Source organism: Podarcis melisellensis (assembly GCF_964234715.1).
Source record: "Podarcis melisellensis genome assembly, chromosome: 7".
In the NCBI taxonomy this organism is placed as follows: Eukaryota; Metazoa; Chordata; class Lepidosauria; order Squamata; family Lacertidae; genus Podarcis; species Podarcis melisellensis.
The window spans coordinates 76,002,579-76,015,834 of record NC_138539.1 but is presented as its reverse complement, the minus strand read 5'-3'; the positions used below and the strand labels follow the sequence as shown (position 1 = coordinate 76,015,834).

At 42.0% G+C, this 13,256-nt stretch overlaps 1 protein-coding gene and 1 long non-coding RNA gene across 3 annotated transcripts in view; one reads left to right on the top strand and one right to left on the bottom strand.

Annotated features, from left to right (window-relative positions):
• The first annotated feature begins 3,395 nt into the window (after positions 1–3,395).
• LOC309374315 lies at positions 3,396–3,973 on the top strand. The gene is made up of 2 exons (XR_014170517.1): positions 3,396–3,758; positions 3,795–3,973. It is a non-coding gene; the product is annotated as an uncharacterized lncRNA (long non-coding RNA).
• Positions 3,974–4,361: 388 nt separating this feature from the next.
• MYO10 (myosin X) overlaps positions 4,362–13,256 on the bottom strand; it is a 197,317-nt gene continuing 188,422 nt past the window's right edge. For both annotated transcript variants that reach the window (XM_081919110.1, XM_081919109.1), the window contains 5 exons: positions 12,948–13,084; positions 10,847–10,967; positions 8,305–8,760; positions 6,687–6,878; positions 4,362–5,419 (listed from right to left, as the gene is read on the bottom strand). In XM_081919110.1, coding sequence (XP_081775236.1) covers positions 5,309–5,419; positions 6,687–6,878; positions 8,305–8,760; positions 10,847–10,967; positions 12,948–13,084 — 1,017 coding nt within the window. In that variant the 3' untranslated portion in view covers positions 4,362–5,308. The remainder of the gene's footprint in view (positions 5,420–6,686; positions 6,879–8,304; positions 8,761–10,846; positions 10,968–12,947; positions 13,085–13,256) is intronic.

The window sequence follows — 13,256 nt, the reverse complement described above, 5'->3', positions numbered from 1 at the left end:
CAAACTTAATGCGTTCCATAAGTCCATTTGACTTCCAAATGTTCGAAAACCAAGGCACAGCTTCTGATTGGTGCAGGTGCCCCGGAAACAATAGCCGATAACCACATTGAATGTTTGGCTTCTGAAAAACGTTAGAAAACCAGAACACTTCTGGGTTTTTGGCGTTTAGGAACCGAGGAGTTTGAGTACCAAGGTACCACTGTATATAGAAAACATAATACAGGGCTGTCTTCAGATAACTTATAAAGGTTGTATAGTTACCATATTTACCTCCTTGGCTTGGTGGTCACATAACTCCATACCCACCAACATTTCTCCAGTGAAAATAGGTAAGTCCTAAGGAAAAGCGGAATGTTCCGGGATCAAATCAGAAACTGGGGCAGCTTCTGTAAATCCAAGACTGTCCCTGGGTCTGCAGCTAAGTGTTTAATTTCAGATCAGTTTTTTAAACCTCCTTAAAAACTACTCATAGAGGCCGTCAGTCATGCTGGAGGCATGCACCATATAAGAGTTTTTCAACAAAGGTTAGTAAAAGAGAAAGGTCCCTTCCCCACTGCTTGTTAAGAAGCAGGTATGGATAAATTCCCTTTTCTGTCTGATCAGTGAAGAAAAAAGGGCTCATTCTCCACCCCACTTCTTCTTATTATTGATGGGAATAATAAGGTGAATGGGTAGCAGAAGGCATTTTGCCCAGGCCCTCTTAAACCTGGTGGTGCCACTTTTGTCCTTGAAACTGTCTCAGATGAATGATCTTGTTTTGCCTCTGTTAATCTAACTCTGCTTACAAGGTCAGTTATTTTAAACAACAATGTTCCAAACTAAGCAAAATAAATAATGGTGGTTTTTTTGTTTTTGTTTTAAATGGTCAGACCCAAGGAATGGAAGAAGCTTGAAGAGTTGGGAGCTGGAGGACCCTGAGGAGGACCCTACCCCAGGATGGGAGAGGTAGAATCAGGACCCAGATAAAAGCCTGATTCTGGGGACGGGTCCTGTGGCCTGGAGGATGGAGATCAGGATCCAAGGAGTGTGGTCCCTCCAACATTAGACACCCCTACCCTAACACCTATTGTCATGGAGCTGCTCGTGCCTCCAGAGCCAGTGTGGTGTAGTGGTTAAGAGCGGTAGTCACGTAATCTGGTGAACCGGGTTCGTGTCTCCGCTCCTCCACATGCAGCTGCTGGGTGACCTTGGGCCAGTCACACTTCTCTGAAGTCTCTCAGCCCCACTCACCTCACAGAGTGTTTGTTGTGGGGGAGGAAGGAAAAGGAGATTGTTAGCCGCTTTGAGACTCCTGAAGGGGAGTGAAAGGCAGGATATCAAATCCAAACTCCTCTTCTTCTTCTTCTCTTCCTGTCAGTGAGGCACCTTCCCTTTGTGAGGTTACTAAGAGTAAGACTAATACTGGGCAAGAGCCGAGCCCACCTCTGTCTCTATGGAGATGACAACACCGTTGAAAACATACCTTGCGGAGTTAACCCACTCAAAGGAGTGCCTCTTTGCCTGGTCTTGTGACTCTGGTCACTTACTGTGCAAATACAGTTGTGTCCACCTCAGTCTTCAGAAAGAAGGTGCAGGGTCATGTCGATTGTTGTATCAATGTCTTAGCATGCACTGAACCTCTTCTGTACCTGCTGAACCATATAATCTGTTGTTTGCCTTACGTACCAATCTGATTTGAGCATTAAAGCCTTTGGCAGAACTACAGCTGGGAGCTGAGAGTTCTTCATCCAGTAGTGAGGGCCAGGGCAGTTTGAATTTCCAAGCTCACCATCATTTTGATGGGTTCTCTTTCAGCCACACGGACATTCTGGAATGCTGAGCCCAGGATTAGAGAAGCAGTAGAATATTCAGAACCAACAGTTACTGGCAGTTACTCAAAACTTCCTCTGTGGATTACTTACTTAGAGCCAGTGTGGTGTAGTGGTTAAGAGCGGTAGACTCCTAATCTGGGGAACCGGGTTCGTGTCTCTGCTCCTCCACATGCAGCTGCTGGGTGACCTTGGGCCAGTTACACTTCTTTGAAGTCTCTCAGCCCCACTCACCCCACAGAGTGTTTGTTGTGGGGGAGGAAGGGAAAGGAGAATGTTAGCCGCTTTGAGACTCCTTAAAGGGAGTGAAAGGCGGGATATCAAATCCAAACTCTTCTTCTTCTTCTTCATTTATATCCCATCTTTCTTCCATCACAGAATTCAAGACAACATGTATGGGTTCACCAGGCAGTCTCCTATTCATGTGCTGATTGATGCGGACCCCCTTGGCTTTAGCAAGATAGATTGGGTTGTACTAAAGCTGTGGGACAAATTCTGAATGTTTCCTTTGAACAGTTCCTCCGAATTTTCATCTGATAAAAATGAGGACATTTTGGACTCTAAGACTCCTTTTTAAAGTAGTCTGAAATATCAATTCAATAAAGTACTGTACTGTACAATAAAGTTTTAAATAAGACTAGTCAATTTCCAGTTCTTCCTTTGGGGGGGTGTTTCCTATACTTTTTCTAGTCTCCTCAATTAGCAGTCAGAATGAACTAAATCACACTAATTCCCACTCATAAGCAGTTTCTCACACTCCACACATTACTTTCCCAGTTGTCTTGTTTTCTCACCTCCTTTCCCATCTTCTGTAGCTCCATTGTATGTATTATATAGTCTTAGATATTTGTCTATCCCCAAGGCTCTGAACACTTTGTACCTGAAGGTGGACTATTTGCAACTTCCTTCTATGTCTTTGGTCACATGCTGGAGGTCACCTGGACAGACCTCTGCAAATTCAGTCACAACTTGACATATTCTACTTTCAAAGTGAACCTAGTGGGCTGTGCAGCATTCTTTAAGATTCCTCTGTCTCTATGGAGACCAGAACCTTATCATTGTAACATTAGAAGAGGCAGGATCCCTTAAAAGGTACAGCTCCTTTAGTAAGGACGCGTGTTCTGTGCAGATAAAGTGCCGTTGAAAAATGGAATCTTGGCTGAAAGTGGAGAGTGTTTTCAGGCTCCTTTTTTAAAGTAGTCTGAAATATCAAACCAATTAACGACTAAAAGTTTTAAATAGACTAGTAAATCTCCAGGTCTTCCTTTGCACTTCATCCTGATAATGCACAACCAGTGGTACTGCATATATTGTCCTACTCTTCCCCCTAACAAAACATTAGATAAGTGTCTTTGCTGAGCTTCATGAGAGCTCATGTCTTGCTTTTTTTCTTTCTTTGGACTTTTTTTCTTTCTTTTCCTCCCTTCTGAACCAACATAAACTGGCCTCTTCACAGGTCAGGATGGAGGACTGTGATTTGGTCCAGCCTTCTGGAGGTTGTGACCAGTGGACTTAGAGCATAGCTGCAGCTCCCAAAACGTCAAACTGATGAAAGCTGGCAACAGCAAGACTACTTGCATCCAATGGATCAATCTTAAACCCAGTAGCTTAAGCATAGGTATGACACCAGTTGTTTCAGTGACAGATGTAGACACTGTTTTAAGGTCTCACAGTAATTGGACTAATACACAGCATAGCTACTTGGGAGTTGAAATTAGACCCATCACAAGGTAAGGAGGAATGAATAACTTAGGACCATGAGGTCGTTCCCCCCCCCCACCGTTGCCAGATTTCTGTAGCAAGCAGGTGCATTCCCCAAGGTCCTTGAAAGCCCCTATGATTAAAGAATTGCAGTGCCTTTGGGCTCCCTAGTGAAGAAGCTTTGCACTTTTCCAGACAGGTTTAAGGAGCTGTTTTTTTGTCCTGGATGTTTTGCTAGTGGTTCTGACAGTGAAGGTAGAGCTATAGTTCCTTCTGAAAAATGAGTGCAGGCTGTGCTTCACAGTGCTTTTTGAATTTGATCTTTCATGTGATTGTATCATTTGAGTTGTAGACTTTGTCCTGTTCAACTAGGTTTTGTAATAAACAGTCTGTTTTTGATGCTCATTGTGGTGCACCTTGAAAAAGCAGCATATAAATACAATGCACAGAGATTTGAAGCTTCAGTGTCTGCCTTCTCTGCCTAAGTTATGAATTCAGTCTTTAAAATAATGGTTGCCCTGTAGATTAACTATATTTTGCAAATCAAACATAATTAGAAGAATACACTTGTAAGGGCAATGACAGCTTGTTATTCCATAGTACATAGAGCCTATGAAGAATATGTGTGAAATACCCTATAGGCAGTGGATAGTTTTCTCTCCTCCTCAAATCTGGCAATTTAGCCTATTTTAGAATTTTCCAGTTTTCTGCTGCCATTCAATTAGCACACAGAAAAAATTGAGAGGGGCATGCACAACATTAAGTAAGATATCATAATTTTTCTGTTTAATTTCTTTTATAGTATGTTCTGCATTTGGCAAGTTCCAAGTAGCATACCACAAGACCACGATATTAATATTTTAAAAGAAATGTTTAATATCTTAAGAAACCCAACTGTATAAACTGAAGACATATGATTGAATATTGAGCGGATAATGGCAATTCTGTATTAAGGGCAGTCTATAAATATAGTGTATTTCAAACTACACGTTATATATAATACAGCAGAGGTACAGAAATGCAGGTGTGTTACATACAGATGTAACAAAGAATGAAAAATTATCTAGAAGAAAATACAAAAATTATGAAAACCCCCAAATTTGTTAATAAAACTGGCTTATAAAGAAACTCAACATTTGGGACAACTATAGCTCTGGACTATTAAAATGTACAGAAAGACTGTTTACACCATTGCACATTATTATTCCCTTTTACTTTTAAAATATTGTGAAACGTGGAATAAAATTAGAGTTGACCCGAGTCATATGCATGCACACATATGGAAAAAAAGGGGGGGGATACAGCATTGCTATTAAAGTCCCTACGGGAAGCCGCCTGCAGCATTCCAACAAAGATGCTCTCTTTCCCTCCTCATGTAAGAACCAGCCAGTTAGTTAGTGCAAGATGGCTGCAAATTAAGGAGAAGCTAATTCAAAGTGGTTTATTACAAAACACAACCCCTCTGATAATCACAAATGCAAGTTGGTTTTAAAACATTTTAAGGCACTTCTCACTGCTCAGAAAGCAGTGCATTAAGTTAAGGCATACATTATGTTATCTAGAGGTAACAAAGCTTTAGAAGGCTTGAAGCATGCTAGCCAACAAGTTTATGGGACTATGCAAGTGGCTGTTATTATTTCTAAGCTCGTCGAACACCACGTGTTGAATGTAGATTCTCCTAGAATCACGGTTTTGATTGTAGCCTGAGAGGTGCCTCCAATCACCATTTTTTGAGAAACTCAACGGGTTGGCGGTGATATGTTCCAAAAGGACAGAACAGCAAGTTTCTCTCTCTCGTTTCACCTGGAGCTGCCTTGACTTCCGTGACTACTCACTGATCGAGAGGTGCTATAACGTTTTTTCACAATCATGCTGATGTAGGCTTTCATCAGTTTGGCAATGTCAACAACCTACCAAGACAATAACAATACAAAACCAGTTAATGCACACTTCAGGCAATGGTCTTTGGTGTTGTGAAGAGCGTATTTATGAGATTTTACCTCCCAGCAGTGTGATGTGGTATACTCTAGGAAAAGTTGGTTTCTTTTAGATTAGCGCTAATTTTATAAATTGTCACAGAAAAAATCAGCTTGGCTGTAACACAGCCTATAGTTAAACATATAGTGGTACCTCGGGTTAAGTACTTAATTCATTCCGGAGGTCCGTACTTAACCTGAAACTGTTCTTAACCTGAAGCACCACTTTAGCTAATGGGGCCTCCTGCTCCTGCCGCGCCGCCAAAGCAAGATTTCTGTTCTCATCCTGAAGCAAAGTTCTTAACTTGAGGTAATATTTCTGGGTTAGCGGAGTCTGTAACCTGAAGTGTATGTAACCCGAGGTTGAAATCAGCAAGCCTTTTGGTAGTCAATGAAAACAGTGTGGCAAAGGTAACTCTACCCAGCAAGCTATAGAATTGAATGACCAATAGTCAGATGACTAGAATTTACAAAACTATGTACACCTTAAAAAAATTATAACCAAACGTTGGCAGGGCTGGTAGTCTACTAAGAAAATTAGGCTAGCAATTTTTGTGTGAAAACCTATACTATTGGGTGAAATTTCTGAAGATCGTTCAGCTATCTTTAAATAGCTGAACTAAATACAATTTGCAAATGTTTATCTTTTATTTTGAAGAAAAACTGTACACTTCCAGCCTGGACCTATATAAGATTACTTGGAGGTAAGTCTCACATGAGATTTGCTCCTAAATAAGAATACAATTCTAGAATACAATTCTAATCCCATTTACCTGGGAGTAAACCCCACTGATTTTAGTAGGGCTTACTTCAGAGTAGACCTGAGTCAGTGGGACTTCAGCAACATAACTCTGTATGGAACTGTAACCCATAGAGCTCAAGATCGCAGATTTGAAAATCCTACAGAACTTTACTTTTGAAGATGAGCAAAAGTGCACACAAGCCTAACTCAAGTTTCCTATTGTCTCAGTCTAATGCATGCTTACTGGGAAACAAGTCCACTGAGTTCAATGGAGCTTAATCCCAAATAAACATGTGTAGGATTGCCATTGAAGATTTTAATCCTGATGTGAAATTGTGCAGGTGAAAGAATCATGGAAGGCTTTCTATTTCTGAATACTGGCACAGTGGATTCAATTTATTCATCCAGCTTATTTTAAAAACAAGGAAAGCAGAACTGAATGACTAGTTCCTTTCTTACCTCAAGTGTTCCAAAAAGCAGCTCTCTCTCATCCACAACAATCTTGTAGACATTAGCAAGGGGAGCACCAAAGGAGAGGATGTGCTCATACTGAAATATTTCTAAAGGTCTTCCTTCCCCGCGTTTGTAGACAGAAACTGCATCAGCACTGACACCCAACCAAAGTTCTTGAGGGAAGCCCCCTTCTTTACACTGGGGAAAAATAATGTCAAGGTGAATGGTAGAAAACAGAAATGATGATTCCAAAAATGCAATTTAAAATTATACATTTTTATAGTATTTCTTTTAGCATACAATGCTCTTTTCTCATAGAACATGTTTAGTGAGGTAGATTATTCTGGGAGTGATCTGCCTGAGCCTACGCAATTTTTTCCATTGTCAGAGGAGAGATCTGTACTTGTTTCAAAGGACTAAATTAAACACTCTCACCTTTGGGTCACAACTGGTTTAGAAAGGATGTGCAATTAACTATTGCAGACTATGCTCCTCTTATGATTTCCTGCACTTGTAAATATGAAGTCTGATTCCTTGCACAGACAAATCAAAACCTAAATCACTTCAGACATTTAGCTACTAACGTTAATCCACAAGACACATCAAATGCTTGAACTGTGTGAGGAAATGCGGCCCTTAAGATGGGTAGTAGCTGAGTGGATGGGTTAGATGTTCCTCAGATTTATATACACATACTAATGTTTTACTGTTCAGTTTCTGGCCTCTTAAGCACAGCAGCCGTTGCCAGTTCCTCAGTGTAAAATGGATAATCTGGGATGTGGGTGCAGATTAAAGTAGGGTCAGATAATGTCGCAAACGTTCAGTTCCTTAAAGCAGGGAAGGAGCTGACATTCTCTTACGCAGTTGCTGAGGCAGAAGGGGAATCTGGGTGTGTGCAGGCTCACAGGTGAAATTCCACAGCCGTAACCCTTTTCTCAGGTTCTAATCAAAACCTAGACAGCATCTTAAAAAGCAGAGACATCACCTTGCCAACAAAAATCTGTATAGTTAAAGCTATGGTTTTCCCAGTAGTGATGCATGGAAGTGAGAGCTGGACCATAAAGAATTGATGCTTTTGAATTATGGTGCTGGAGGAGACTCTTGAGAGTCTCATGGACTGAAAGAAGATCAAACCTATCCATTCTGAAGGAAATCGGTCTTGAGTTCTCACTGGAAGGACAGTGAGCTGAGGCTCCAATACTTTGGCCACCTCATGAGAAGAGAAGACTCCCTGGAAAAGACCCTGATGTTGGGAAAGATGGAGGGCACAAGGAGAAGGGGATGACAGAGGACGAGATGGTTGGACAGTGTTCTCGAAGCTACCAGCATGAGTTTGACCAAACTGCAGGAGGCAGTGGAAGACAGGAGTGCCTGGCATGCTCTGGTCCATGGGGTCACGAAGAGTCGGACACGACTAAACAACAACAACAAATCAAAACCTACATACCCTCACCTGTAAAATATTCAGCAGGAGAAGGCAGACAAATTTGCAAACCCATAGAATGTGACCATACAAGATGTGTTACTATGTGTTATACTACAAATTGTTTAGCTGTAGTTTATTTTTTTATTTAGTCTTATGATTTTGCTGTCAGCAATGCCCGTGGAATTTTGGTATACTCACCTCTACATCAAAGAGTGTGGACCCATAGCCAGGCCACTCCTTAATCAAACTCATGTACTTGATCATTGCTTGCTCTTGGTTCATTCCTTGCAGTTTTTTCCATTTATCAATCACATTAGTCCTGGCTGCGAAGATTTCCTCTTTGACCCACATATCAAGCATCTGATCCTCTTCCATCTTCTGCCTGCTGATGGAACTGCTGCGGAAACTCCTCCTCAGGGTTCCTTCTAGAAAATTGGCCCGCTTCCTCTCTATCCTCTCTGCAGCGGTAAATGTTTTAGTGGACTGGATAATTCGGGACGTGAGCCTCTGCAGTGGGTAGACTTCTTCCATTTCTGGCATAGTGATATTGGATGAAGTGTAGTCTCCTTGTAAGTATTGGAGCCGCAAGGCAGCAAGGACCTGGAGGGCTTCTTCAGGAGCCGGATAATGTCCTCTAATCACTGCTTCGTGTGCCTAATGGAAAAAAGGAAAACAAGACGTTTACAGGCATGCAGCAGAACATTCTGAATCCTAAATTTGCTGATGTAGCATAGTGGTAATAAAACTGAACTGTGCACCAAGAAGGCTCTAGGTTCAATCTTGTTTCACCCATAATCTCACTGGGTGGTCTTGGTCAAGCCACTACTTCTCAGCCTCAGTGCTCCCTCCACAAAAAACACACCCCAGAACAAGAAAGGTAATATTTGCCTTACAGAGCTTTTGTAAAGATTAAAACAAAGTAACATATGTGAGATGCTTTGCAGGCTTTTAAGTAGTACAGTGAAACCTCAGTTGCTGAATGCTTTGGAAGCTGAACAATTTGGAACCCAAACGCCAACAACCCGGAAGCAAATGCTTCCGTTTTCGAATGATTTTCAGAAGAAGAACAGCTTCCTTGGCATGTTTTTCATTTTTTTCCATTGTCTTTGCGGCCAGTCCATTGATTCTCGGTTTTCGAACTTTTCGGAAGATGGAACAGTCTTCCGGAATGGATTAAGGTCGAAAACTGAGATTCCACTGTATACAAGTATTATTTATGTACATTATTTATACGTTTTTGCTCCTCGAGAAAGCAGGAAATATATATGAACAAGCTTCTTCCACTGGGGTACCTTTGGCAAAGCATAAAGAGTGCTTAAATGAAGAGAACCACCAGAGGGCACCCCAGGCAGCATCTTCTCCAGGGAATGAATGAACTTATAAATACTTGCAAGCCTAAAGTTGGCTTTGGCATTGTTGCATTATAAAAGGTTAAGTGTCATTTAATTGACCATAAGTACACGTGCAATTGTTTGATACAGATGTGACAAAGGAAAATGAATAAAACTCAAATGACAAAAAACTCATAATTGCAAAAGATCAGCCTGCCAAGTTTTATGATAGGTCATGCAAAGCTTCTGGGGGAAATTGTTTCTAATCCATGAATGTTTCATGAAATAAAAACATTTTTACTTTTGGTTCTGATGGTGCTTGGCTGTTCTCAACTTTATATGACAGGAGTCCTGTGAGGTTGTTTGGATATAACTCCTCCAGAAGATACAGTGACAGGGAAAGTGATATAGCTACTTGATACAAGTAATTTTCATGAATAGTTACAAAATGCATGGAACATATATACCCATTTTAAAAAGGTAAAGGGACCCCTGACCACTAGGTCCAGTCGTGACTGACTCTGGGGTTGCTGCGCTCATCTCGCTTTATTGGCCGAGGGAGCCGGCATACAGCTTCCGGGTCATGGAGCCAGCATGACTAAGCTGCTTCTGGCGAACCAAAGCAGCGCATGGAAACGCCATTTACCTTCCCACTGGAGCGGTACCTATTTATCTACTTGCACTTTGACGTGCTTTCGAACTGCTAGGTTGGCAGGAACAGGGACCGAGCAATAGGAGCTCACGCCGTTGCGGGGATTCAAACCGCCAACCTTCTGATCGGCAAGTCCTATGCTCTGTGGTTTAACCCACAGCGCCACCCGCGTCCCTATACCCATTTTACTGATGGGCAAATGACGTGGGATATAGGGGACAATACAGTACATTAACTATGGGAGATGCAGTGATAGCCTTGAAAGGGTATTAGACAAATCTATGAGGATAGAGGCTATACATAGCTACTAGTCATGATGACTATATGCTGCCTCCAGCATCAGAGGCACCTTGTCTCCAAATATCAGTTGCGCAGCAACAATGGCAGGAGAACAGGGCCTCTGCTCCTGTGCCCTGCTTGTGGGCATCTCACAGGCATCTGACTGGCTGCTGTGGGAAAACGGACACTGAACAAGATCAGATGCAGCTGGGCTCTTAATTTCTAGCGATGTAACAATCACGGCTTGCGAAACATGGCTGAGGAAGTCAGGAATGAGCACCACCAGACTCCCCTCTCTCCTTGCTGATCTGCCTCAATCCAGGTCCATTTAAACCAGGAGATCCTTGTTACGTCAGGTAGGTGTCAATCAAAGCAGCTTGCCTCTTTGATTTGAATGGAGTCTCTCTCCCTCTGTGTGTGTGTATCTCACATCACTTACTCTTCCCCAAAGTATAACAACCTTATCTCCTCTCCGTACCTGCTCAAACATGAATGCAAATTCCACACTATCTTTTGGCACATGCTCCGTGTCCAGGAAGCAGTAGAGCTTGAAGTAAAATTTCCATGCTGTATTCTCACCTTCTGAAGCAGCACCAAGCCTGGGAAAACACAAATACTCGGCAGTTTGAGTACAAATAATCAAATATAAACTGGCAATAAAATTTAAAAGCTGTATTTAAGATGTGAGTTGAAACTATTGCTATGTGGAATTGGTAATCAGGATCTTAATCTATGGCTCAACTTCCATGAACACCGCTTTATACATTCAGCAAAATCAAATAGTCAAATGTTACTGATAGGGTTCAGGCTGTAGAGTTGGAGTTGCATGTTTGAATGTAACCCCATGTGAGTGCACTGGCCTATCAGGCTACAAAAAATGTACAAACTCTGTCCCACTTTATGATGGAGGTGCTCAAGGTCAAGCGGGATTCAGGCATATTGAGTGGAATTGGAAAACTGCAGGGATCTTTTAGATTAAAAGGATTAGGAAAACTGATGTGATTACAAATTGCAAACTATAGACAGATCCTTTGGTTATTCTATTAGGAAAATTAAGGAGAAGTAACCCCCCCCCCAAAAAAAGACAAAATAATGGTGGCAAATACATTAGCTGCAGCAAGAATGGTAATTTCCAAATATGGGGAGGGGGGAGAGACTACAAAATAATGAGAACAGATTATTTGACACAGGAGTCTAATGTTTAAAATATTGCATTATTATTATTTTTTATTTTAAAAAAGCTCTGGAGAGGATCCTTAGACAAGCAACAAACACCCCCCCCCCAATGGCAACCTCCCACTCAAGCACATATATACCAGCCAAAGAACTGCATTTTGCAAAAAATGAAACAGAGAATTGGGAGGATCAGGGAGCCTCTGCTGGGGCCAAAGGATGTATATGAGGCCACTGTGCTGCCCATGGGCATCAATGTTGGGGATGCCAACTCTAATGCTATTTTTCCATCTATAGGCAGGTTTTTGTTTCTTTGATAAGCCTATGGCATCTAGCATTACGGAGCTGGCTCAGAGCAACTGCTAGTCAAGTGAGCAAGATCATGGATTGCTGTCTCACAGTTGAAGTCCTAACCAGGATAATATAAGGAATCAAATCCCACAGAAGAAATTTGATTCATGGGTAAAAACTTTAGCAGAAGCAAATACACAAGGCAAAGGTAAAGGGCCCCCTGACCATTTGGTCCAGTCATGGCTGACTCTGGGGTTGTGGCACTCATCTCGCTTTATTGGCCGAGGGAGCCGGCGTACAGCTTCCGGGTCATGGGGCCAGCATGACTAAGCCGCTTCTGGCGAACCAGAGCAGCGCACGGAAACGCCGTTTACCTTCCCGCCGGAGCGGTACCTATTTATCTACTTGCACTTTGAAGTGCTTTTGAACTGCTAGGTTGGCAGGAGCAGGGACCGAGCAACGGGAGCTCACCCCATTGCGGGGATTTGAACCACTGACCTTCTGATTGGCAAGTCCTAGGCTCTGTGGTTTAACTCACAGCGCCACCCGCGTCCCTTAATACATAAGGTACTGGATGCAAATTTGAAGCAGGTTTAAAACCCGGTCCACCAGCCCGTTAACAAAATATAAAACAGGGCCGCTAGAGAAATGGGAAGGAGAAAGTATTGGGGAAGCTCTTTCTACTATTTGCCGCAATTGCAGTAACCAGCTTTGCACCAATATCAGTTTCAGCAGCAGTGTTAGGAGACAGATGAACTTTAAGCTGCCACTGAGATTCTGGGAAAACTACCTGTGCGAATGTGCTGTGACTAGTTCCTTTGTTAGAGACGTACCAATTGTGGAAAATTATAAAGAAGAAAAGGCTTGGACTGAAGACAAAGTCCAAGGAGGGAGGGTTGCAGGTGGTAAGGCACGAGAGAGGAAATTTTAGGACAGCACAACACAAGTACCACAATGAATAGTGATGAAATCATTCCCAGGCTTACAAGAGCTTCATTAATCCCTCTTTACAGGAGGGCAGTGGATGGGGAGATGCCATTGATTCACAAAAGGGAAGTTTAAAAGGCTGTGGTTAGGGCTTTTAATTGCTTACTTATTAGCAGAGGCACACTCACTTTTCAAACTTTGCCAAGACATCAGCCACAACCGTCCTGCTTTCAATGGCTTTATCTGTAGTTCCATTGTATTCAAACAAGGCAAACATATTTCTGCTGTCTTCCATGGCCAGACCCCGAATTAACTTTTCAACAACCTAGTAGACAAAAACCAAAAACGAGACAAAGAATGTTAGATCAGAAAAGGTAAAAGCATCAATTAGCCACAATGAAGGCTAAGGTACAAATTATGTTCAAAAGCATACAAACATCTATTTTTTTCATTGCACTTGCTTTTGTTTTTAACTTTCAATAGTCAACATTTCACAT